This window comes from Trichechus manatus, unplaced genomic scaffold (assembly GCF_000243295.1).
Source record: "Trichechus manatus latirostris isolate Lorelei unplaced genomic scaffold, TriManLat1.0 scaffold00058, whole genome shotgun sequence".
NCBI lineage: Eukaryota > Metazoa > Chordata > Mammalia > Sirenia > Trichechidae > Trichechus > Trichechus manatus.
In genome coordinates, this window is record NW_004443994.1 from 8,222,481 (window position 1) to 8,250,055 (window position 27,575).

The following is a 27,575-nucleotide window of genomic DNA, read 5'->3' on the forward strand; positions in this document are numbered from 1 at the left end:
GTAGATTAGGACCACACATGTATATGTTATATTCACCTTTTAAACCAGAGGCTGCAGAATCTGTGGAGATGCTTTTTAAATGTCTGATTTCTCATCTTAAAGTCTGTAGCCAAGGCTAAGAAAAAGACCTGTGGGATAGGAACTTACGTAAGAAATGAAAAGGAGATTTAGTCAGTCTATAATTACAGTCACCAGCTTACTTATAAAGTTGTCATATACTGAGATGAATAACTTTTTATAAATTACAAAAATAACACAGTCTTATTGTTGAAAATACAAACAGGGACAAAAAAGAAAATAAATCATTGATAATTCCATCACCAAGATATTACTGCTGGTAACATTTTATTAGACTAATTTCAGTCTTTAATAACTACTTTTTAAAAATGGATTAGAGTACAATTTTATTTGGAGATAGAGGTCTGAATTAAATTATTTGTGTATTACATAAATGGAAGAATCTATGTCATATCTCTGGTCTCCCCCTCACTATTTGTTTTTCTTACAAATTGTTACTTATTTTTAAAAGTCTTATATGAATCAGAAGGTTATATTCACTTTGCGTCCTAAATATTTGTTACCAAAAATTTGCCCAGTTTATCTAGATACAATTTGAACTTTGGAAAGAGGCGCAAGTATTAGATTTTAGGGTAAAAAGTCATTACCTTTAAATGGTAATTTTTTATTTATTTCAATTTGTTTTCAGATGACAAAGAAATGTTCTCAACTTTTAACACTAGAGAAACAGCTGGAAGAAAAAATAGTTGCTTATTCCTCTGTTGCTGCAAAAAATGCAGAACTAGAACAGGAACTTATGGTAAAAATTACCTTTTTCACTGCAAATTTGCTGTGCCTTTTAGTCGCTTAATTTGTGACATGTTTGTTTTAGTATCATTATGAAAACTATACCAAATAGGAAAGTATACATTCTGCTGAATTCTCTGATCGTTCATTTTTTCATTTGTTTCCCTATTTTTAAGTTAATAGGCTTATATGACAAGTTGTTATCCAAGTTTTTTCATTTTTATCCTAATAGAATTGAAGAAAATAGTAGTAGTTCTTTGATGTGCTTCTCAGTATTTTCATTTTAAAAAATGATTTAATCTTCTATTTTTTATAAAATATTTTTAAGTAACCATTTTATCTATTTTATAAATGTTTAGATATTTCTTTAAAAGCTTAAAGTGTTAACTGCTATGATTCTTTAAAGAATAGAATATGACAGATTTAATGTTTGACTAATGTATTTCTATGTAAAAATGCTTCTGATTTGTATTCTTTAAAGTGTTTTATGTTTCTAGGAGAAGAATGAAAAGATAAGAAGTCTAGAAACCAATATCAATACAGAGCATGAGAAAATTTGTTTAGCCTTTGAAAAAGCAAAGAAAATCCATCTTGAACAGCATAAAGAAATGGAAAAGCAGATTGAAAGAGTAAGATTTTAATTAATGTAGAAAGTGTAATAATGCATACTTAGAATGTGAATGCTGAAAAGAACCTTAAAAGATACTAGCCCAGCTTTCTTTGTTTTATAGATGAGGAAACCAAGACACAGAAAAGGTAGTGACAAGAGCTGTAATTAGAATCCCATTCCTTCTGGATTATTTTCCAGTGCTTTTTTATATAGTACACCTGCCATTTCAGCTTTAACTGTTATTTTTTGTTATTGTCGAAATAAGATTGAGTCTGTAGACTCTGTTTTACTAGAGATATCAATTGCTTGAAGATTGGTTGAGAGGGAAAAAAAAGAGTAGAAGCACTCTTAACGTTGGGTTAAAAGTAATGGGTAAAAACAAGTAAAAAAAAGAAGATGAGACCAAAAGCATAGGACTAAATAAAAACAGATTATTAGGATGGGCTTAACAGCAGGATGGAACTGATAAGAGGAACGTCAGTGAACTCGAATATAGAACAATAGAAATTATCCAATCTGAGCAATGGAGAGAAAAAAGATTAGGGGAAAAAATGAACAGAGCCTCAGGGACCTAACATTCATGCCATCAGAGTCCCAGAAGGAGAGGATAATGAGACTGGTGCAGTATAACATTTGAAGGAATAATGATTTGGCAAGTTTGGTGAAGGAAAGAAAATTACAAATTTAATAAGATCAAAGCAGATAAACTAAGAGAATTCCACTTTTAGACACAACAAATTCTTTGCTGGACATATGCACACTCATGTTCATTTCAGCATTATTCACAATAGCAAAAAGATGTAAACAACCTTAGTGCCCATCAATAGATCAATGGCTAAACAAACTATGGTACATACACACAGTGGGATGCTACTCAGAGATAAAGAATCTGTGAAACATCTCACAACATGGATGAATCTGGAGGACATTATGCTGAGTGAAATAAGTCAATCACAAAAGGACAAGTACATGTATGAGACTACTATTACAAAATTTTTGCTGAAAACTAGAAACAAAAAATCTTGAAAGTAGCCAGTTAACAACACACTGCATGTAGGAGAACAAAGGTTAGAATTACTATAGATTTCTCATCAAAAACCATAGAGATGAGAAGACAGAAGAGCAACATATTTTTAGTGTTGAAAGAGGAAAAGAGAGAAGATGCAAAACTAAATTTCTCATATATTGCTAGTGGGAATGCAAAATGGTACAGCTACTCTGGAAAACAGTTTGGCATTTTCTTACACAGTTAAATATGCACTTAACATACGATTCAGAAATCCCAGATGTTTATCCTAGACAAATGAAAAAAGTTACACTAAAACCTATACACAAATGTTTATAGTAGCATTATTTGTAATCACCAAAAACTGGAAATAGCCCAGTGTCCTTCAATGGGTGAATGGATAAAATGTGGTACTGCCATGCAATGAACTATATAACAAGGAACAGTCTGTTGAGATAGGCAAAAACATGGGTGGAATAGTCTTAGGGGACATCTAGGTCAATTGGCATAACATAGTTCGTAAAAGACAACATTCTACATCCTGCTTTGGTGAGTAGCATCAGGGGTCTTAAAAGCTTGCGAGCTGCCATCTAAGATACAACTATTTGGTCTCTTTCTGTCTGGACCAAAGGAGGGTGAAGAAAACCAAGGACTCAAGGAAACAATTAGTCCAAAGAACTAATGGACCACAGGAAACACAGTCTCCCAGACTGAGACCAGAAGAACTAGTTGGTGCCCACTTAACCACTACCTACCGCTCTGACCAGGATCACAACAGAACATCCTAGTTAGAGTGGGAAAAAAAAAGTAGAACAAAATTCAAATTCATAAAGACCAAATTCACTGGTCTGAGAGACTAGAGAAACCCCAGCGACTGTAGCCCTTTGATACTCTTCTGAGTTGGAATTGAAGCCATTGCTGGAGGTCACCTTTCAGCCAAATTATAAACAGGCCTATAAATAAATAATAATGCACATGAGGAAAGTACTTCTTAGAAAAATCATCTATATGACACCAAAGGGCAACATCTTCCCAAAAGCAAAGATGGAAAACTGGACAAATGGAAATGGGGAACTCAGGGTGTTAATGAGAAGAGTACTGACATATTGCAGGGATTGCAACCAATGTCACAAACAATTTGTATATAAACTGTTGAATGGGAAACTAATTTGCTCTGTAAACCTTCACCTAAAGCACAATTAAAAAAAAAAAAATTAAAAAACCATGGATGAAATTCTCCAAGACATTTTGCTAAGTGAAAGAAGCTGATTTTAAAATGTTGCATATTGTACAATTCCGTTTCTGTGGCATTCTGAAAAAAAACTAAAGGTAGAGGGATGGCAGGCAGTTCAATGACTGCCAAGGGTTGGGGTAGATGGAGACTTTGACTATTAAGGATCAGCCTGAAGGAGTTGTAGGGATGAAGGAACTCTTCTGTATCCCAGTTGTGATGAGGGTTTCATGAGTCTATGTGTGTGTTAAAATTCAGATATACACCAAAAAAATTAATTTTACTGTATATAAGGTAATTTTTCAAAAAAATCCTACCACTCTAGAATTATTTTTAAAAATCTTGGTTTATATCTTTCCAGAGCAGTTTCTCTGCATCTTTGTATACTTTGCATCTATATATACTGTACATATACGTACACAGATGTAAGGTAAACAAAATATGTAGTAGCTGCATTTAAGAGCAGTTGTCATTTGGGTTACTTGTTTTTCAGAATTATACTTAGTTTTCAGTAAACTTTACTATGAAGTTATTTTTTCCATACTTTAGATTATTACATTATAAAAGATTCTCAAAGATGGAATTACTGGTTCTGAAGATGAAAATACTTATCAAATGAGAAATTTACTCCTGACAAATACTGTAAGGATTAATCTGAGAGTTCCAGAAATTCTAGAAGGATACTATATTTGATATATCAAATATTGAAGTGTTGTAGACAATTGGCAAGATAGATCTGTCAGAGGACTTCCCTGGTGATTGATGAGTCTAAATCTATGACTGTAACATCATTTAATCTTGTTTACTCATGAAATTTTAACGTATTTGTGTTTTTGGAAAAAAATTTTAAAGTTACTTAACATTTCTTTAAATGTTTTTTTCTGTTGGAGTTAATCTCCACATCCTTAAAAAAATTTTTTTTCTTGTTTACTAGAACCCAGAATTTATTTTTTATAATGCTTAGTGGAAAGTTTAACTTCAAAATTCAACTTTTTCCTGCAATATTTTAATTTTCTTAAAAGGCCTCTAATTGTAAAGTGTTATTTGATTGTTTTCATTTAATATATATTTCCTTTTCAGAGTTCCTTGGTTTTAATATTTTCTAGTTAAGCCTGTTGCTGCTATATGCTTATTATGTGATTGTAAAAATGACATGGTGGCATCAGACCTTGTCTAACTTCAGGGGGAGGAGAGAGACTCAAGATCATCAGCCCAAGGCTGATTCCTATGAGGTGGAGGTCGTACATACCTCTCCAACTTTTTACCAATTCTGACAACAGCTGTCCCTCCCATGGCACTTTGTACTTCTCTGCTGGTTTCAATAATTTGTTGCAATGGCCACACAGAACTCACAGACCATATTCACAGTTACAGAGTTTATTAGGGAAGTAACAGGTTCAGGATCAGGAATGCTCAGGATACAGTTCTTCAGTCATGACAGCATCTTCTCAGCCATGCCTGCAAGCAGACCTCTCTCTCACCCTCAGCCTCGTGGTCTCTCCACCTGGCCTCTGCCCCTTGGACAAATGTTACAAAGCCCTTTTGCTATACCTGTAAGTACCTGGAGGCACCTCACTCTGCCAGTAAACCTCATATTGAAGGCGCTCAGCTCCCTCACACCCCTCCATGGATCAAAAAACCTAGCTCCACCACAGTGCCCAGAGGCACCTCACTCTGCCAGCAAGCCACCTGCCCAAAGGCACTTAACTCTCTTGCTGTGTGGGTCAGCACAACCACTGTAGCCACCTTACCTGGTGGTCTAGGAAGTCCACCGTGCTATCTTGCACCAGTCTCCTGGTTCTTCTGCTGCCATTTCTCTGCCACCACTTCTCACCATCTTGCAGCATCTCTGGTGTTACAGCTCTCTCTGTCCCCTGGGTCTAGGAGGTTCTCAGCCCAGGGATCCTGGGTCCAAAGGACGTGCTCTGCTCTTGGGTCTTCTTTCTTGCTGGTAGTGAGGGCCCCTCCTGCTGCTTATGGCATTGGCTTCCTTTAAGCCTAGTGGGATGTCAAAACTGAGCAATCCTCTTGTTAGGGTTCCACATGCATTATTTGCATGGTCCCACCCCTGCAAGAGTTCCGTGCACTTTATTTATATCATTAACAGGCTGTCCAGTTCCCTTTGTGGGTCACAAGCACCTTATTTACATAGTCCCACGCAATCATTTTTTGGGAATCACAAGACCATGCATGGCTAAAAGGGCCATATTAAGGAATTCATTGCACCGCAGTGATGTATGTGTTATTTGTAATATTATTTTGTGCATATATGTTGTGTGTGTATGCACTCATACATACATATGCATATGCTCAGTAATTAAATAATTTGTATCCATAAAAGTTTTTTGCAAGTTTGATAATACCAGACATTGGTGGAAGTTGTAGAAAATGAGAATATTTATACATTGCTAGTAAAAGTATAAATTGATGCACTTTGAAGGGAGATACAGAGTAAAGTTGGAAATGTGCATATCATACAACCTGGAACTCTACTTCTAGATGGCCTACACTAGAGAAAATTTTATACATGTTCATAAAGAGACATGTACAAAGGATGTTATTGCAACATTTGTTGTAATAGTGAAGAAGCAGAAACTGTCTAATTGTTCCCGAGAGTAGAAGAGTAGACAAAATGTTGTTTAGTTAGTCTTCCAGTGGAATACAATGCCGCCATTAAAGTAAATGAACTAGATCCACATAAATCAACATACATAAATCTCTAAAACAATTTTGAGTGAAAAAAGCAAAGTGCCAAGACTTGCAGAATTGTTGATATCATTCATGTAAATATTTAGAACAGAAAATTACATATTGTTCATGGATATAGATATGTATGTAATACAACCACAAAAAACAAAACAAAACAAAAAAAAACAACCATGTATGAGAATGAAACACACCACAGAATGATACAGACCAATTTCAGCTTGGTAGTTAGGTCAGGGAGAAAATGAAGAACTGAGCGTATGATTTCATTTCCTCTCTAAAGGGAAGGAAATTTGTCAAAATGTAAAAAATGTAAATTCAGTGGTAGGTTCACATGTGAGTAAATATTATTTTCTGTATATTTAAGATGTTTCAAAATGTTTAAAAATTAACTTGAAAAGCAATAAATCTTGTTTTTATGTTTAGCTTGAAGCTCAACTTGAGAAAAAAGACCAACAATTTAAAGAACAAGAAAAGACTATGTCCGTGTTACAACAAGACATCATATGTAAACATCATCATCTTGAATCACTAGATAGACTCTTGACGGAAAGCAAAGGGGTAAAATAATCTTTATAAAAATGCTGTTTAAGAGCTGACTCATTTTTAATTTATATTTCTCTACTATACCTTTAATTCTAAATCAAATCATTAATTGCTTAACAGCCCCGTTAAGAATGCTAAAATGTTTATGTATGTACTTACATTTTTTGCTATCTGTCTGCTTTCAGGAAATGGAAAAGGAAAATATGAAGAAAGATGAAGCTTTGAAAGCATTGCAGAACCAAGTATCTGAAGAAACAATCAAGGCTAGTATGCTAATGCTTAAAAAAATATTTTTCTTATTGGAGATACTCCCGTGGTTTTTTGTTGTTGTATTGTTTTTTTACTTTTCTCTATTGTAAAAAATTACTTACATAAAAATCATTTAAGAGCTGAATGTTTGACCTGAGTCAGTAAACACAATTTCTATAAGTATATTTTCTTCAATATGAATTATGACCTTTATTAATCAGTAGTTAATCTAGTTTGTAGACTATCTAGCCTCTTTTGTTTTTTCCCCCCCCTTTAAAAATGATTTTTAACTTTAGCCCTAATGGCTGCTTATCAGTGTTAACACTGAAGAATTAACAGAGGAAGTAAAAGAAGATGAAACTAAAAGTAGTGCAAGTAGTGCAGTTTTACTTCTTTTTACCAGTTCAGCTGTAAGATTAACTGGGGGATAAATCCAGAATTTCTGACTAAAGTATGGTTTTATCACTAGTATATTTTCATGGTTGAAAACATGGGCTTTGGAGCTAAATTGACTTCAATTTGAGATCTGGCTTCAGAGTACTTACTACCTGTAACCTTGGCCAGGTTGTTTATGCTGTCTGAACTTTAATTTCTTCGTCTGTGAATTTGGGAAAACAATACCCTAGAAGAGGGTTAGTGTGAGGATTAAGTGAAATGAGATCATAAAGTGCTTCTCACATACTAAGGTATTCAATTAAGAGCAGGAAGCTATCAATATTATTAGTATTACCATTATTTTAACTATCAATCTTATTGTTTTGGGTGCAGTAGTTGATTTCAATTCATAGCAACCCCATGTGACACCGTAGAACTGCCGCTTACGGTTTTCTTGGCTGTAACCTTTATGGAAATAGATCACCAGGTCTTTCTCCCGAAGAGCCACTGGGTAGGTTCAAAGTGCCAGCCTTTGCAGCTTAACCATTGTTCCATCAGTGCTCTGTGTATTTTAGCTACTAATTTTAATTATCCATGGCACCTCTGTTACCAAAATTTACTAAGTATTCAGTATTTTCTCCTTTGCATGTTTAGTGTTTAAAATGGATCCAGACATGCTGCTACCTTTATTCTGCCACATTTGGCTTGAATACAAAGGATTTTTTTTTAAAAAACTCTGATGTTATTTACTTTTTTGCCTAGTATTCTGTTTTTAGTCAATGTTGTGACCATGTATATCCATGTATGTTTATTCATAATTTTTCCTATAGTATTTTCCAAAACTCTTAGCATTTAATGCCATGTTGATTCATTTCCTCATACAAAAATAACCTTTAAGATGATTTTTTTAAAAAATCATTACTGTACAAAGGTTTTAGACATAAAATAATTTCGTTAAATAAAACTCGTATAGCCACTTAACTTCTCTTTTTGATTAAACTACCTATCATGTCTAGCCAGTCATCTGGAAAATTATTTCCACATATTAATAGCCAGATATGAGACAGTCAGGAAATCAGCAAAAGAATGAATTATGATGTTGGGTATTATTCCGTGTGTACCTTTAATATATTCGTTGTTATTGAGAAAAAAATCAAAATGAGAAAGAAGTGTAGAAGTGAAGTTGCTGTGACTCCAGCTGTACTAAATTACTATAATATATAGGCTCTGAAGCAACAAAATAGGAAGTCTGAAGTCTAGTTCTCTGTTCTGACTATGTCACTGATACCCTTCTTATGTGACTTTTGACCATGTCCTCTGCATGCCTCATTTCGTTTCTGCAACAGAAATATAAATTTTCTATGTGCAGGAGAATTATAAGGGTAAGTTTAAAGTTGTATCCCTTATCAAAGTATGACTCATGAGAGCTATGAGTCCCGGGTGGTACAAGCAATTAATGCGCTTGCCTGCTAACTGAAAAGCTGGAGGTTCAAGCCCACCCAGAGGCACCTTGGAAGAAAGACCTGGTGATCCTACTTCCAAAAACTCAGCCATTAAAAAGCCTATCGAGCACAGTTCTACTCTGACATACCATGAGATGCTCCATGAGTTGGAGTTGTCTTGATGGCAACTGTTTTTAATGAGAACTAAAAGGTTGTTGGAAAAATTATGTGCGGATAACAAGAAACCAGTAAACTAAACAAATTATGTTACCTTCTGTTAAATAATAAGGAGCCCAGTGACATAGTGGTTAAAGCACTCGACTGCTAACCAAAAGGTCAGTGTTTGAAATCCACCAGCCGCTCCGCAGAAGAAAGATGTAGCAGTCTGCTTCCACAAAGATTTACAGCCTTGGAAACCCTATGGAGTTCTACTCTGTCCTATAGGGTCGCTATGAATCAGAATAGTGGGTTTGGTTTTTGGTTTGGTTGTTAAAAAGAAAATTGGGAAGGTGCTTATTAGAGTTAGAGATTTTATTTATTCGTTTATTTAATTTTTTTTTGTTTTCTGGTTTGGTTTTCTGCTCTGTGTTCCATTTTTCCCTTCTAAAGAAAGTCTTAAGTAGAAAGCAAAGAAAGAAGAGTTCAGCTGTTCTTGTTGAAGATAGGTAGCCAAGAGCTCTACTTGATTACCCCAGATTGTGTGCCTGAGGAATATCTTTGGTTCACACAGTGGTATTTGTTTTTGTTTTGATTTCCTTTATTCACATACACATATATATGTGTATATTTATCAATGGTTTGTGTACATTGAATGTGTTTATTTGTATGAGTCTCAGACTGTCAAACACCTTGTTCAAATAAGGAATCCAACACAGTAGTGGGTATTTTAAAAATTAATTTTACTTGATTAATCAATTTTAATTAATTTTTACTTTGAAAAATTCCAACCCACAGAAAAGTTGAAAGAATGGTACAGGCAATGCCTAGGTACCCTTTGCCTAGATTCACTGTTATAGCTGCACTCACTTCATCTCTCTCTCTTCAGGCGTGCACGAACACACACACACACACACACACACACACTGTTCCCTTTTGCCAAACCATTTGAGAGAAGATTGCAGATGTCATAACACTTTACACCTTTAATATTTAAACATGCATCTCCTATGAACAGAAACTTTTCTCCTACATGACCACACTATCATTACTGCCTGAAGAAATTTAATATCATTCAACACAAAGTCCATACTGAAATTTTTCCAATTATTTAAAAATATCCTTTTATAGCCTTGCTTAGTCAAACCATGGTCTATGGACTGACAGCATCAGCATTACCTGGGAGCTTGTTAGAATTGCAGAATATCAGGCTATGCCCCAGACTTACTAAACGGAGCTGAGAATAAGGTGAGGCAAGTGAGTTGCCTCTGGCACAAAATTTAAGGAGATACTTAGTCTTAGGGTCATACAAGTGAAGGGCTGGCACTTGCATAACTCTTGAGAGTGGTGCCTCCTAAATTTTGAGCCCTAGGTGCCTGCTCGCCTCTCCCTAGTCCTGGCCCTGCTGCTGAATCAGAATCTGTATTTCAGTGGTTGTGAAGAAGATTTGTATGCACATTGAAGCTTTGGAAACACTAGCTTGTAGCTTTTTCTTTTTTCTTTCCCGTCTAGGATTCAGTTGTAATTCACATGTTGCATTTGGTGCTTAGACTCCCCCAATCTAGATCAAACTCATGCCTCCTTCTGTTCTGAGTGACAGTGGATCTTTTGAAAAGTCCAGGTTAACAAGAACACTACAAGGGTTATAATGTGTTTCTCCCACTGCTTCACATCAGGAGGCACATAATGTCAGAACCTCCCATTATTAGCAGTAGCAATCTTGACACCTAATTCAAGATGGTGATTGTCAGGTCACATCATTTTAAGGGCACATTTTTTCCCTTTGTAATTAATGAATAAAATGTGTGGTGATTCTTTGAGGTCATGTGAATGTCCTGTTCTTCAACAACCATACAACCAATGGAATCTTGCCTGAATCAGCAGTTACGTTGGTAATTCTCAGCTAGTGATATTCTGACAGTCATAGATTTTTTTCCTGAGCATGGAAGATGGTACAAGTACCAGTGCTCATTCTCTTGCTTAAAAAAGAAAACTTACAAGTATTTATACCTTTCATAAAACAAATGTTAACTTAAAAATTATTACCAAGTCAGCAAACTGTTAACAAAGACAGTCATTCAGAATCACAGGTTTTTTAGCGGTTAATGGTTATATTCATAGACTTTAGAGACAGTCGTCTAAATATGTGTGTCTTAAACAGGATTCCTTTTTTAGAAATAAGAGTTAGAAGGATAATTTTATTATGTAGAATAGCATTTGCAAGAGGAAACATTTTTCTGCTTATCTTGCTGACATTTTTTTCACAGTTTCAAGATTACTTACTAGAATGCTTTTAGCATTAAGGGAGGGAAAAAAAAAAAATCCACTCCTGAGAAGCTCAAAATGACAATAAGGAAAAGGAAGGAGGAAGGCAAGACTTTTATTAATAGATGGACTGTGGAGCATGTATGCAAATTGTGGCCTTGGAACTAACTTTTTGGGGGAAAAAAGTACTGAATTTGGGTTGCTTTTTGCTCATTTGTCCTTTAATATGAAGGTAGTAGAAAGCATTTTCAGCTGTATGAACACTTGAATCAAGTTACATTGTTGCCTTTCCAAAAATGTCTTCAGTGATTCAAAGCAAAAGCAGCCCTTTTCTAGGTTTTTTTTTTTTCCTAGCTGACCAAAATACTGTGATTTTCTCTGTGATTTCAGCATGTTTAGAATATTTATACTTTACCATCATTAACACAGTACACCAGTTTGTACTCACTTTACTGTGTTTCTTGTTGAAGCATATGAGTAGACTTAAATACTACTTACTATTTTAAGAAAGTGTTTTAGGGTGTTTGGCCTCCAGGTTCTTAACAACTTGTTCCAATCTGTCTTGCCAACTTTATTCCCAAATGTTCGTCTTCTGTGAATTCATATTCTTAACACCTTAAGCTTCTGCCAATTTCTCACCGTTCCCTTTCACAGTGCCTTGCCTCTGAACATACGCTTCTTCCTGGATGTCCTTCTTTACTTGTTCAATTGATTTCCTCTTTGGTTTCCTAATTTGCAATGAAAAATTAATTTTCTCAACAAATCTCTTCCATAATACCATTTTATATGCTTAGAAGGACTGTGTACTCACTATTTGAAGCATTGAGGTAACATTAGGAGATAAATCTGTATAATATTAAGCACTTAATAATCACTCATTAATATTAGTTGCTTTTCTTTTTTAAATTTTGTGCCTGCTTAGGTCAGACAACTAGATTCAGCGTTGGAAATTTGTAAAGAAGAGCTTGCCTTACATTTGAATCAATTGGAAGGAAATAAAGAAAAGTTTGAAAAACAGCTAAAGAAGAAATCAGAAGAGGTAAATGAACATTTCCTTTATAAATGGCTTATTTTCCAAGTAATTTCTTTTTCAGATACTGTTTATTTTCAGAATACTTGAAAAGTACATCTTTATGCATCTGATATATGAAATCTTTTCAGTAAAATGTGAATTCCAGTTTTTAATTCTTTAAGAAACAAAAAGTGCTTCAATGCAACATGAAATTATGACACTTTAAAGTTATGGTTCTTTTATTTATATTTAGGGAATCAGAAGAATAAATTATTAATACCCAAACCCATTGCCATCGAATCGATCCTGACTCATAGTGACCCAATAGGTTAGAGTAGAACTGCTCCCATAGGGTTTCCAAGGAGCAGATGGTGGATTCGAACTGCGACCTTTTGGTTAGCAGCCGAGCTCTTAACCACTGTGCCACAAGGGCTACAAATTATTAATATCACAGAGTAATTCTAATATTAAATGAATAAAACTTAGAATATTGTTTTAAATTTAGATGTTTAAAATTCTTTTAAAAAGTTTCCATTTTGTTTTTGTTTCTTCTAATTATCTGAGATGAGTTTCTTAGATACTAGATTTGAAGACTTCTTCTTGAGTAATTTTTATTCATCTCTGTATCCTCAATTTCTAGCATTTTCTTTCAATATAATAGGTACTCACTAGATGTTTGCTTGAAAGAATAATCTTAAGAATTCTTTTATTAGAATTTATTATGTTGTATGTATTTAAACCTTAAATTCATTTTTAGAAATAATCCCCAACAATTCTTAATTTAGGTTGACTTGAATGTGTCAGAAAGATCCAGCCGGAAAAACAGAAGCCCTTGTATCTTTCAAATGGAGGAAATTTTATACAGAGAATTAGAAACACACGTGATGGAACAGTAGAGAAAAAGCCAAACAGAATATGCTAAAGCGACTCAGATTAGCATAATCAGTGATCCATTACCATCCTTAGCTAGAGGGCCGTCAGGAAGAGATGGTGTGACTAGTGCAGAAGCAGGGCTGCCTAGCTGGAGCTTAGGCCACAGAGAAAGGGTCTGAAGGAACCTGGGCCCTAGAGGAGGAGAACTGCTGCTGCCTGTCCCTTCCATTGGTCAAACCTAACTGGAGTTCAGAGAGCAAAGGAGATTAAGAAATGTAGTTTCCTATAGTAAACAGAACAGAGCAGAGGAAGGCAGGGATAAACGTAAGAGCTATAATTTTTAACAACCCAAATCTAAGAATGTAGTTGACCAACACTTTACACTTAAGTGTATCACATGATTATGTAACCTTAGAGGTGGCAGAGACAGAATTTAGAGTCAGGCAGAGTTTGTAATAGGAGAGTTTGTTCGGCTTTGGACTTTGAGTTTTTAGAAACAACATCAGAAACTAGGTCGAATAACAGGCATTTACACACAAAACTTAGAACGATTCCCAAGCCAGCTAGAAATATAAACCTAGACTCAAATTAAATCAGAAGTGGTAATCAGGTGTGGATGACCAGACTAGGGAATAAGTTACCAGGTAAGTCATAAGGATTTGCAAGTCTGTTTATTGCTGCTGAATTGTTTGTTCAACTACACATGCATTGGCTTACATAGCCTACTAGAAGTCTTAAAGGATCATCTTTTACTTGTTCATCTATGCTGATAAAAAACATGGGGAGTAATCCAAGTACTATTTACTTTTGACTTACTTGTCCTAAGAGCAAATTATGTCTTACGGAGAAAACTCCTCCTAATGCTAGTTAATATAATTAATACCTTATAATAGCAGAGTTGGGAGGTTTTCATCATATATATATGAATAGTTTTTATCATATGTATATATATGTATATATAGAGTTAGGTTTTGGAAAATCTGATTTATTTCAAAGTGTGTCCATTCTGTTAATAATAAGGGATATTATAAAGATATTTTAATCTTTTAAATCAGTGAATATTCCCAGATCACACACTAGCTGAATAATTTAGGTAAGTGGCCCCAGAGCACATTGGTAGAAAGTTAGCCAGTTGTGAAAACCCATGTTGATTACCCAAAGCAAAAAGCTGATAAATATTCCTCTGAACTTTTGCCTCAGCCAGGCGAGTGTGTAGTCATTGGAACGAACTCCTATAGTCTGCCCTCTGTAGACTGAGTTAATATAATTCTCTAAGGATAAATGCCATAATTCCTTTCTTTTTTTACCAGTAATTTAATGTTCTTTTGTGGTAATAGTATTACTATTACACATAGTAGTAGCAATACTACAATTAGGGCTTCTTCCAGCTTTTCCAGTTGGTGAAATATTTTTGTGATTAACATAAGCCTGACTTTGGGATTCTAAATTTTTTGAAAATATTTTTATTCCATATTGAAATGCTTTGAAAAATGCTTTTAAAAGTGATAAAATTATGTGTTCATGCAAAATTACATTATCAGTATAATAGAAGAAAGTAAACACAATGTAAAAAAGATGAAAAAGTAAACACTTTTGCATAAAGAATGCATTCAATAGAATCAGTCATTTTGTTGCTAAATATCTTTATTCAAATTGATGGAGTTAAATTTTGAGAAGTTGGCATCATATCGATAATTTTTTTGTGGTATGTTTTATTTTTAAGCAACAATTCTGGGAGTGCTTTTGCTTTGGATACACATTACTAGGTAAAGTTAATTGTAAAGTAGATTTTATAATGTAAATTCTACTTAATGACTTTATACAATTATCTGGGGAAAATTTATTCCTTGAATACAATAATAAATTTAGTACAGAGAATATAATATAAAAATGATTTGTCCTATATTTAGTTTTAAAGTAAAGCCAACTAGAAATTAAAAAGATACTATGACAAAATGTCGGTATAAATTTGATAGATACAGGTTAATTTTTGTAAATTACTATTTGTGATACAATTAACATATTAGATACTCAAATATATGTAATTGAAATTATTTTGCCAGTAGCTAGATTACTGAAATAAGATTTCATTATTATGTAGTATGGCTTTCGTAGTGTTTTTCTTCAGTCCTATCTTCTTTCTTTGGTTTTGTCTGATTTTAATCTTTCTGTCCATTTTTCCTCTAACTAGACAATTAAGTGTGAGACAGGATGTTCCAGTAAAGAAAAAATAGTATTTAAGCCTATCTTTCAGACAAGTCAGTTTTATATAAAATGAACTACTGCAGAAATGTGATCTGTCAGGAACTAGCAGAGAAAACAAGTGATACTATACATATTTGCACTAAATTATTTTCATGCAGACAAATAAAACAGATTAGCGTAAAGCAGGAATACAGTAATAGAACTAGAAATTGGTTAGTTTCCTGTGAATACCTAGAGATACTCCAAGTTTATAATTTCATCATATAACGAAGAAGCGAGTAATCTAATAGCTTCTCATCTTGAGCAAAGAGTATTTGGCCCCTAAGCCCTTTGTAATGCTGCTGAATGTAGAATTGTTGAATAATTAGAAAGAAGAAGCAGGTCAGGATTCTCTTCCAGTATTTCTTTTAAAGAGTTTAGAATTCCTTTCTTCTGAACTGGTATTTATTGGAAAGTTGCTTTGCTTTAAAGTAATAGCTTTATTTTCTTTCATTAAAAAAAAAAAGTTATTACGTAAGCAACAATGAAAGAAAAAGTTTAAAGAAGATTCACCTACAACCCACTCCCTAATACTTCACTTTTTTTCATTTGCATACATATTTTCATAATTCATAAATGATAAAATTCTATTTTTTTATATAATATCGTTTTATAGAATTTTGTTTGCTAGTATGTTTTTAATTATGACTTTAAATGATTGTACCATTTTTAATCAGATTGATATATCATTATTTATTCAACCTTCCCCTTTTGGGAGAGGGTGAAGAATGTTCAAAAAATATATACCTTGTTTAGCATATTTTAAAGACAATTTCTGTTGGCAAGTTTTCAGGATTCACGTTACTAGGACAAAGAGCATACTCTTTCCTCTTCTTAATAGGTGTTACCAGATAACCTTAAAGGAATCTTTTAAAGCAGTTTTATGGATTATCATTCAGTTCCTAAATATTTGAGGTGAATGAGTGACATATTTTAGTTGTTATTATCATTGCTTTCTCTGTGTTTTGGAGTATGAGTATTCAGGAGTGCTTTACTGGGATTACAGACAATAGTAGCAACACTAATATAGTAAATAGCACCTAACGTTTATGCAGTGTTTTCATGGTTATAGTTTATTATAACTATCAATAAGGGGAAAAGACATCAAGAGGAGTCTGACGGAATCTATGGCTTTTTGTCTTCTCTCCCTGCTGGGAGGGGTCGTAGAGAATGTTCTCCTTTTTCCAGCAACAAAATGCAGCAACGCATGTACAGTGTTTCTTCCCATGCAAGCTTGCTCAAGATTCAAAGGTCAAGGTTTTTACTGAGGGCTGGTCACATAGGCACAGTGACAGGTTATAACTATTAAAACTCCAGACTCAAAAGGGAAGCAGAATTCAGTGCCCCCGCTGAGCAGAACAGCCTTATTGCTTAGGAAAAATTTCCAAAACCATGTTCCCAGATGTCACTCAGGGACCAGCCCTGCAAGGCTGAACACTTCTTCCTGTCAAAAAATGAACCCCGCCTTCCCACATGACAAACTAGCCATAAGTACAACTGCCCAACATGACAAGTGGGGATACCAAATAAGGAAGAAAGCTTTGATATTTTATTGCTTTTTAATTTTAATATTTCATTGTAATGAGAACATTTCATGTAATGAGAAATGTATATATTTGTTAGGTATATTGTTTACAGAAGGAACTAAAGATAAAGAATCACAGTCTTCAAGAAACCACTGAGCAAAATGTTATTCTCCAGCATACTCTTCAGCAGCAACAGCAAATGTTACAACAGGAGACGATTAGAAATGGAGAGCTAGAAGATGTTCAAACTAAACTTGAAAAACAGGTATACATTAGTGGCCAAAATGGTTTTATTTGTATGAAGCAGAAATTTTTTCTAATTGTTCATAGATTTTTTTGGTTAGCTATATAAATGGCTGTTTAACATCAAAGGTATCATATTATAAAACGTATTCTATATTTACATTGTAAAATAAAGTTCTATTCCTGTGTAATCCAGCTTGCATCTCTAATACTGTGGCCACATTTTCATCATTCCATACAATTTAGGTATAATTTAAACTTCTTTATTCAAACTTTCTTCTTGGACCCAAGTGCAATACCTACGTGAACCATATCTTCCATCTCCTTTTTGGATCAGAACATGGTATGATTATACCTAAAGAAGTGCCAAACAATGCATTAAGAGAAAAATCCCAAAGGAAAATGCTCCTCCTACTTATTTCTAAAAATCAATTAATATTCCAATGAATTTTATACTAGTCTTTTCTCTTTCATTCATCTGAATTCTTTAAACAAATATTTCACATTTTTAAATTTGTTTTTCTCTTTTCACAAGAAATCAAACTTTCCAGAAATGTATAAATTGTAAAATGTTAGTCTCCTTTTTGTTATTTGTATGGCTTTTTATCTACTCATTCTTAATTCATTCCAGCCTCTCAAATGGAACTAAAGAATCTCTTCTTAATACATTGTCCAAACACATCAGACAGGTATTCTGTGTGTGTGTGTGTTTTTTCTAAGAGCCATCCCTTCTGTGGCTGTCCGTCCCTTCTGTTAAAGTATAGACCTTTTGCTTACTATGCCTGCTATATGGCTTCATTATGAAACATTTCTTCATCTCATCTGTTTGAGTCCCATCTCCTAAATTCCTTAACATTGACTCTGATTTTTGCAGGATTGATTGATTCTTGTCCCATCTAAAGTGGTTTTTATTTCTATAATGATTTTTATGGTTTTTCTCAATTGTTTTTTTCCTTAACTCTGTTAGCTCATTTGTATTTTGTGTTTGGTGTTTTTATTTCTTCACGATCCTTGTTTTAAAAAACTTGGTCTTCTTTAACTTCTTTGAGAGTCCGAAGAAGTTCTCATCTAAAAATTTCTTCAATATTTAGGTGTTCCACTATTCATGGGTTCTATATTGGATCCTGTTAGATTACTACTCATCTTTAGATTCTTTCTTACGGGTGTACTGTTTAATCAAGAATAGGGTGAGTAGATTTTCCTTGATTCTCTTCCCTTTTTACCTGGGTACTGTTTTAATTTTATTCTTGGAACTTGAGTTGGAGGTAGTGGATATTAATGGTTTATAAGCTGTACTTAGAGCTTGAGTGAGAAATTTTAGGAAAAAGGCAGGGAGGGTATTAGTCAGGAGCCAAAGATAAACTTTGAAGTCACAGCTATATAAATGTTCATTGAAAACATGGAATGACTGAGATTACCTAGGCGGAGAGTATAGTATAAGAAAATCAAAGATTGATTTGGATAGATCCCTGAGGAATGTGATTTATGAAAGCCAAAGTTAGTATTTCAAAAAGGAAGGAATGATACTTGGTGTCACAGGCTGCTGCAATCAATGTCACATTAAATGATGGTAGAGAAATGTCCACTGAAATTAGCAACATGTAGGTAGGTCGTTGGTCTTTGATCTTCGTCAGTAAGTGCTTCAGGTCTTCTTCACTTTCAGCAAGCAAGGCTGTGTCATTTGCATGTTGCAGATTGTTAATGAGCCTTCCTCCAATCCTGATGCTGCATTCTTCTTCTTATAGTCCAGTTTCTCAGATTATTTGCTCAGCATACAGATTGAATAAGTATGGTGCAAGGATACAACCCTGATGCACACCTTTCCTGACTTTAAACTACCCAGTATCCCATTGTTCTGTTTGAACAACTGCCTTTTCATCTATGTACAGGTTCCTCATGAGCACAATTAAGTGTTCTGGAATTCCCATTCTTTGCAGTGTTATCCATAATTTGTTGTGATCCACACAGTCGAATGCCTTTGCATAATCAATAAAACACAGGTAAACATCTTTCTGGTATTCTCTGCTTTCAGCCAGGATCCATCTGACATCAGTAATGATATCCCTGGTTCCACATCCTCTTCTGAATCCAGCTTCAATTTCTGGCAGTTCCCTGTTGATGTGCTGCTGCAGGCACTTTTGGATGATCTTCAGCAAAATTTTACTTGCGTGTGATATTAATGATGTTGTTCGATAATTTCCACGTTCTGTCAAATGACCTTTCTTTGGAATGGGCACAAATATGGATCTCTTCCAGTCGGTTGGCCAGGTAGCTGTCTTCCAAATTTCTTGGCATAGACACGTGAGCACTTCCAGCATTGCATCCATTTGTTGAAACATCTCAATTGATATTCCATCAATTCCTGGAGCCTTGTTTTTCACCAGTGCCTTCAGTGCAGCTTGGACTTCTTCCTTCAGTACCATCAGTTCTTGATCATATGCTATCTCCTGAAATGGTTGAACGTCGACCAGTTCTTTTTGGTGCAGTTATTCTGTGTATTCCTTCTGTCTTCTTTTGATGCTCCCTGCGTCGTTCAATATTTTGTCTATAGAATCCTTCAGTATTGCAACTCAAGGCTTGAAGTTTTTCTTCAGTTCCTTCAGCTTGAGAAATGCTGAGCATGTTTTTCCGTTTTGGTTTTCTAACTCTAGGTCTTTGCACATTTCATTATAATGCTTTGTCGAGCCACCCTTTGAAATCTTCTGTTCAGCTCTTTTACTTCATTTCTTCCATTTGCTTTAGCTACTGTATGTTCAAGAGCAAGTTTCAGAGTCTCTTCTGACATCCATCTTGATCTTTTCTTTCTTTCTTGTCTTTTTAATGACCTCTTGCTTTCTTCATGTATGATGTCCTTGATGTCATCCTACAGCTCGTCTGGTCTTTGGTCATTTGTGTTCAGTGCATCAAATCTGTTCTTGAGATGGTCTCCAAATTCAGGTGGATATATTCAAGGTCGTATTTTGGCTCTTGTGGACTTGTTTTAATTTTCTTCAGCTTCAACTTGAACTTGCGTATGAGCAATTGATGGCCTGTTCTGTAGTCAGCCCCTGGCCTCGTTCTGACTGATGATATTGAGCTTTTCCATTGTCTACAGGTGTTGTCGATTTGATTCCCGTGTTTTTCATCTGGTAAGGTCCATGTGTATAGTCACCGTTCATGTTATTGAAAAAATGTATTTCCAATGAATAGGTCGTTGGTCTTGCAGAATTCTGTCATGTGACCTCTGGTGTTGTTTCTATCACCAAGGCCATATTTTCCAGTTACTGATCCTTTTTCTTTGTTTCCAACTTTTGTATTCCAATCACCAGTGATTATCAATGCATCTTGATTGCATGTTTGATCAATTTCGGACTGCAGAAGTTGGTAAAAATCTTCAATTTCTTCCTCTTTGGCATTGGTGGTTTTACTTGGATCCACAATCAGTGCTCATGAAGCAACGTCAGGAAGTCAAAAGATGTATTGCATTGGACAAATCTGCTGCAAAAGACCTCTTTAAAGTGTTGAAAAACAAAGATGTCACTTTGAGGACTAAGGTACACCTGACCCAAGTCATGGTATTTTCAGTTGCCTCATATGCATATGAAAGCTTTACAATGAATAAGGAAGACAGAAGAAGAATTGATGCCTTTAAATTACAGTGTTGGCGAAGAATATTGAATATACCGTGGACTGCCAGAAGAACGAACAAATCTGTCTTGGAAGAAGTACAGCCAGAAGGCTCCTTAGAAGGGAGGATGGCAAGACTTTGTATTGCATACTTTGGATATGTTATCAGGAGGGACCAGTCCCTGGAGAAGGAAATCATGTTTGGTAAAGTAGATGGTCAGCGAAAAAAAGGAAGACCCTCAGTGAGAGATAGAGTGACACAGTGGCTGCAACAGCGGGCTTAAAAATATCAATGATTTTGAGGATGGTGGAGGACTGGACAGTGTTTTGGTCTGTTGTATACAGGGTCTGTATGAGTCGGAATCGACTCGATGGCACCTAACAACAACAGGTCATTAGTGATGCAATCGCAGTTTCTGTAGAATGACCAGATTGCTATAGTTTAAGGAATGAATGGAAAGTAAGGCAGTGATACAGTAAGCATTGAACTCTTTGAGAAGTTGAAGGGGAGGAGAGAAAGGGTTGTAGATGGAGGGAGTAGAGGTATGAAGAAAATTTTTTAAGATAGGAAGGTCTTAATCATGTTTAAATACTAATGTATAGAAACCTGAAGAAAGAGAAAGATTGAAGATCAGAAGAGAACAGTTTGTAGAATGAGGAGGAATCCCGAGGTGGCTCAAACGGTTAAGTGCTCGACTACTAACCAAAGGATTGGCTGTTCGAACCCACCCAGAGGTGGGCGCCTTGGAAGAAAGCCCTGATGATCTGCTTCTGAAAACCCTATGAGCGCAGTTCTGCTCTGCACACATGGGGTCACCATGAGTTGGAATCACCTTGACAGCAACTGGTTAGGTTAGTTAGGTTATAGTATGAGGTCCCTGAGAAGGTAGATAGGAATTGAATCCATTACAGCGATAAAGCTATTTGACTTATGTAGGAGGAAGAATACCTCCTTTATTGTAGTAGAACAGAAGAAAGAGTAGATACGAACAAATTCAGGTTGTGTTGGGAGCAAATGAAAGTTGTAAGATTTGAGTGAGATGGGAATCTGGAAATCCTTCCTTGAAAGGATCTTGACCAGTTTGTGAAGAAGGAAGGGAACATAGTTTGACAAGAGAAAACAGAACATTTCAAATAGGGACAGTAAAAGGGAAACATTTATGATTATTTTGTTCAATTTTGTAAGTCCTATTTTAATGTTAAGATGTAACCCATTCTCTAAATATGTATATTAATGAACTTTCTTTGTTGTTAAAATGTAAGTTTTGCTTTTATATTTCCAAAACATTACTTCATGATCTATACTTTGATTTTTGTATTCCATTTTGGAATTAAATGGTAGGCTGGGTTTATTTATAGAAATGCTTTTCTTCTAAAGAATGAACTGTGACTTAATTTGAAACACTTACTGAAACTGCTTTACACAAGGTATCAAAACTGGAACAAGAGCTTCAAAAGCAAAGGGAAACTTCAGCCGAAAAGTTAAGAAAAATGGAGGAGAAATGTGAAACAGCTACACATGAAGCAGATTTGAAAAGGCAAAAAATTATTGAGCTTACTGGTACTGCCAGGTAAAATGTGAACATGTTAAGTTTTTATTTACCTTCCTGTTTCAATATCAGTAGTATCAGAGTTTCAAAATCAGATAATATTCAGTGAAGCATTTGCTTCTGAATTAGTTTCTGCATAGTCTGTGTTCTATAGCATTTTGTTTGTACCTCTCTAAAATCCCTCATTATGACTTTTTTTGCAGTATAGCTGAATACCTTAACCCTCCTACTATACTGCAGCTTTCCTAAGGCAGAGATCATATCTGGTTTATTTTGAGGTTCTCCACAACAATTAGCACATCTCCCCAGGCTACCTCTCCTTCCTCACCAGTTAAGATAAGCCTGTGTGCACAGAGTAACAACTCATTTCTCCAGGTGTCCTCCACTCTGTCTACAGGATCAAAAGGGTGTCCCGTGTTTAAGACCAAAACCACAGTTCTTCAGACTTTCTTTTCTCCATTGATGTGTCTACCTACCAGCACTTAATAGCCTTTCCACTAGTGTCTATCTTGAGTTCACAAAGACTAATCACATTATAACTTTATCCTTATTTAAACCGGACAGCACAATTAGCCCTAGATTTCCAGGTCAGCTCTCATCTCTCACACTACTTCCCAAAAAGCTCTCTGTATATTCTCTTCTTCTTCTACTCCATTCCAACTTCTGAAAACTCTATCTTACTTCAGCCACTCCCATGGTTTACCCTAGATCCTGTCATTTCCAACGTCTACATTTTCTTGATAAACTGAATATTATGTATCCACTCATCACCTCATTCCCTCTAATACCCCAAGTCCAACAGTTCTTTGACCCCCAATTTAAAAAAACCAAACTTGTTGCTGTCGAGTCAATTCTGACTCATAGCGACCCTGTAGGACAGAGTAGAACTGCCCCATAGGGTTTCCAAGGAGTGGCTGATGGATTTGAACTGCTGACCTTTTGGTTAGCAGCTATAGTTCTCCATAGCTCTTAACCACTGTGCCACCAGGGCTTTACCCAGTAGGACCTCTAATTCATCAATTCTACCACTGTCTCAGTTCTTTTGATGCACTCTATCCTTCCTTTACATGACTTAACTTCTAGTTAGTCATTAAAATCACTGACTTTCATATACCTTTTAACTCCTTTAACCCTGTCTTACTTGGTAGTATGCAGCACTCAGTTAAATCCAGCTTAGGCTACTCTGTGCCTACACTTTTACAGAGGCTGGGGGAAAATACAATGACACTGATTAGTCTCACTTTAAGTTCGTGTCTTCAAACCTCAAGTATTAATGCTGCCTGGCAATCACTATAGTTCTCAATCTTGTAGAGGACTGTTTTACATCTTTGCCTCTTCTTTCAAACCTCTAACACCTCCTCCCCAGTCCTTACTCTCACTGATTATCTTGCTTTCTGCTTCACTGAGAGAATTGAAGCAATTGCTTCTTCCTTTTCTCCTTCTACCCTTTAGACTTCTAGACAAGAAACTCCTCTTCATTGTAGCTAATAGACACATTCAGTAGGAAAAGTAAGTCCTGCATATTAATAGGAAGCTTTTGAAGTAGATGATTAAACTTCATAAGAGAGATGTACCACAGTTCCAAGAAATCCTGTCTTCATACAACAGGGCTTTTCTCTATTTCCCCTTTTCCCACTGTCATTGCTTTCACTACTGGAGCAACAGTTTATAACACTCTTTTTTTCTCTCTCAGAAGGTATTAAAGTTAAAATGTATCTGTCTTCTGTGATCTATTTTAGAGTTAAAGTATCTTCAAAGATAGAAACAAAGAAACTAATTTATTGAGCACCTTCTGTGTGCCAGGCATTGTGCTATGTAGACACATCAGCTCATTTAATCTTCAAAACTGCCCTATGATGCAGGTTTTATTATCCTTGTTTTTACGATAGGGAGATTGAAACTCAGAGAAGTTAGGGTATGAAATGCAAAATGCAGTCACGCTCTAAGACCAGTTTTTTGCATGTGTGTGTGTTACACAACAGTTGAAAGTACTCCTCGTATACCGGTAAATGTCACTGCGTGTAACTGATCCAGACCCTTGATTTCTCAGTGCTAAGGCTCCTATAGCACTGGTTAGATTCTCAAAGTGCCTCAGTAGCCGCTTTTTATCTTTTTCACATTTGAAGAAGCTGCAGAGCCTCAGCTGCCATGTTTTAAAAGGTCAGCGTTACTTTTGTATAATTCTTTCTTTGGCCTTATTTGCAATCTCAGACTTGATTGCTCTCAATGACCCTGTGATAAGAAGGTGAAGTATTTCTTAAAAAACTGGTGTGTGTAAACCCTCTCTCTCATCATATTTTGATAGTTGTGGGAAAGTTTTTAGTATTGGATTATTTAAATAATAGTGAAAAATTTTTGATCTCTTAAATACTTACTATATTAAAATGGTGCCTCACTTACCCAGCATCAGTAAGGAATGAGTAATTGCTCGTCAGTGAAGAAATAAAAGTGGAATTTATCTCTGTCAGCTGCCAAAACTTCAAAATAAAACAAAAAACTATTTTTCATAGAAATTTTTATAAAATATATGCTTGGTATAAAAATATGCCAGCCTCCTCTTGGTGTCTCTAGGTTATCATTATACATATCGATTATTATACCACGCTAAATATAATGATACCTTAATGAAATGGCAGGTGTATAGAGTTCTTGTTTTTTTTTTTTTTTTACTAAATGTCTGTGGACCGCTATGCTTTTAGAGTTGTTGCATCTGTTTGTAATAAATTTTTCCCAGCTCGTTTGCTGACAGGCTATCAGCTCTTGCACTGTATGCCAACCTTTTTCAACTGTTCTTTTCTAATTATCTGTTTAAATCTACTGTAACATAAGAAATAGATCATCAAGCTAAAAATCATTTACCTGGGATTTTTTAACTGTAAAACAGTCACTAGTACTTGTGTAATGAAGTAGTTCTTAACTTTACTGGGCCGTGAACACATTTGAGGATCTGATAAAAAGCCATAGATTTTTTTTCTATACAAAGATGCATATATGCATACTTAAGTTTGTGTACAGTTTCGGGGGTTTTATGAATTTCCTCAGTTTCACCCATGGATATCAGATTAAGAACCCCTTGAACAAATCCATATTTGCTTAAGTTGCATTTAGAGAAGAAATACAGTGTGCTGTATAGCTGCTTCTACTTGCAAACTTAGTTTATAAAACTTCATAGGCCAAAGGAAAAAAAAAATCTATTCAGGAAAAAGGGCATCATCTCTATCCACAGTTGAGAATGATATTAGCAGTTGTTTAATTAGTGAGTATTACTTTGGAATGACCAACAAATGGACTTAAAGCTGCCTGTTGATTTGTTTATAGGTCAGAGGAGCTTCTGTGTTGGAATCAGCTCAATGTTTGACTGAAATTTAGTAAACCTGGCCTTATAACTATTAATAATTAGTTGTATTCTTCCAGACAATTCACCTAACCTTTCATTTTCTTCATCTGTAAAGCAAGGAAGTTGTACTATTCTGGAAATCTCTAGACCCTTTTAATGCTAAAAAAAAAAAACCACACTAAAAATAAGTCTCTGAGTAAAAGTGACTAACTTGGCTTACATATGGTGCCATAGTCTTTTTGATGAATATTTTGATTGCTTGGATTACTTGGAGTTATTTTTGACTTGTTTATTGTCTGTGTTGCAGATAACAGAAATTACAGAAAAATAAAGCACCTATCCATGGGTATTCTCAATATGTATAAAGCTTTATAAAAGTTAAATGTAGATGGATTGAAAAGAGTGCTAGCCTTATTAAATATTACCAGGTAGTACAGTTTTATCTAGTGGTATGTAAAAGGTGCAGAATTGCAGTCTTTAAGTTGAGTCATTTAAAAAATGTAATAGGTGATTTAAGATTCTTAGTGGAATTCTGGTAATTCTCCTTATATAACTTGTCAGCTTTGTTTAGTCAGTGAAAAGGCAGTTGGTGTTTAAGCTTCCAAATTATCATTTATTATGTGTTTCATTTTTTGTTTTTAAATAGGCAAGTAAAACTTGAGATGGATCAGTACAAAGAAGAGCTGTCTAGGATGGAAAAAGAAATAATGCACCTAAAACGAGATGGAGAAAATAAAGCAATGCGTATTTCTCAATTAGATATGATCTTAGAACAGACAAAGACAGAACTAGATAAGAAAACAAATGCTGGTAAGCAATGGGTTAGCTGAGCTTAACTGCCTGCTTATTTGTATTTTTAAAGTGAGAATTTGGGATGGTGGGGCTGGAAGGGACAATGAGTAGTCAGTCGGTCTTTTGCCAGGTGTTCTTAATTATATTATTTATAAAGTTTAAAATACTGAGATGTTTTATATATAGTTCTAAAATTACTCCTTCTTCTTGGCAGTGAAGGAGTTAGAGAAGTTACAGCACCACACTGAAACTGAGCTCACAGAAGCCTTGCAGAAGCGGGAAGCACTAGAGACTGAACTGCAGAATGCTCATGGAGAATTAAAAAGTACTCTCAGACAGCTGCAGGAATTGAGAGATGTACTGCAGAAGGCTCAGTTATCACTAGAGGAAAAATACACTACTATAAAAGATCTCACAGCTGAACTTAGGTGAGCTAAATACTAAGAAATTATATCACAATTACAGATATTTCACTTTTTTATTCTGACTCTTGGGGTGATAGAAAGCTAGAAAGAATCCAAATGAATAAAAGCTTCTCATATTCTGATCGTATGTTTAATTAAATTTGTTTTTGATTTCTAAATGTCATACTTACCAACTGTCTTTGGCCTGCTGTGGCTTACCATAATCAGCCCATTCCACACTCCATTTAATTCAGTTGCTGCTGTTGGCTGCTGGTACTTGCATCCTCCATCTTGGGACCATTTTACACTGGCCCTTTCCTGTGTCTCATAATGGTAAAAAATGATTGCGCAAGCACATAGCAGTGGCTTATAGCAAAACAGTATTAACAGTAGTAATATGGTTACTTGTATTAAGCCACTGTTTTGTGCCAGGACTGTGTCAGGGATTTCACATATGATCTCTTTCATTTTTTCACAACAAACCTGTCAGATAGTTTTTGTCAATTTATAGTTGAGAAAACTGAGGTTTTTTGTCTTATTTTTATGAGTTGGTTTGTTAACTTTCTTTGTGGCTGCCATGAATTTTACCCTTATCTTT

General features: G+C 35.1%; 1 protein-coding gene across 9 annotated transcripts in view; it reads left to right on the forward strand.

The window, feature by feature from the left end:
- Positions 1 to 27,575, forward strand: part of CCDC18 (coiled-coil domain containing 18) — a 103,140-nt gene that overhangs the window by 39,028 nt on the left and 36,537 nt on the right. For all 9 annotated transcript variants that reach the window (XM_023733452.1, XM_023733446.1, XM_023733449.1 and 6 more), the window contains 9 exons: positions 707 to 817; positions 1,302 to 1,433; positions 6,784 to 6,918; positions 7,089 to 7,166; positions 12,313 to 12,429; positions 17,143 to 17,310; positions 22,323 to 22,465; positions 26,428 to 26,591; positions 26,788 to 27,001. In XM_023733452.1, the coding sequence (XP_023589220.1) occupies positions 707 to 817; positions 1,302 to 1,433; positions 6,784 to 6,918; positions 7,089 to 7,166; positions 12,313 to 12,429; positions 17,143 to 17,310; positions 22,323 to 22,465; positions 26,428 to 26,591; positions 26,788 to 27,001 (1,262 nt within the window). The remainder of the gene's footprint in view (positions 1 to 706; positions 818 to 1,301; positions 1,434 to 6,783; positions 6,919 to 7,088; positions 7,167 to 12,312; positions 12,430 to 17,142; positions 17,311 to 22,322; positions 22,466 to 26,427; positions 26,592 to 26,787; positions 27,002 to 27,575) is intronic.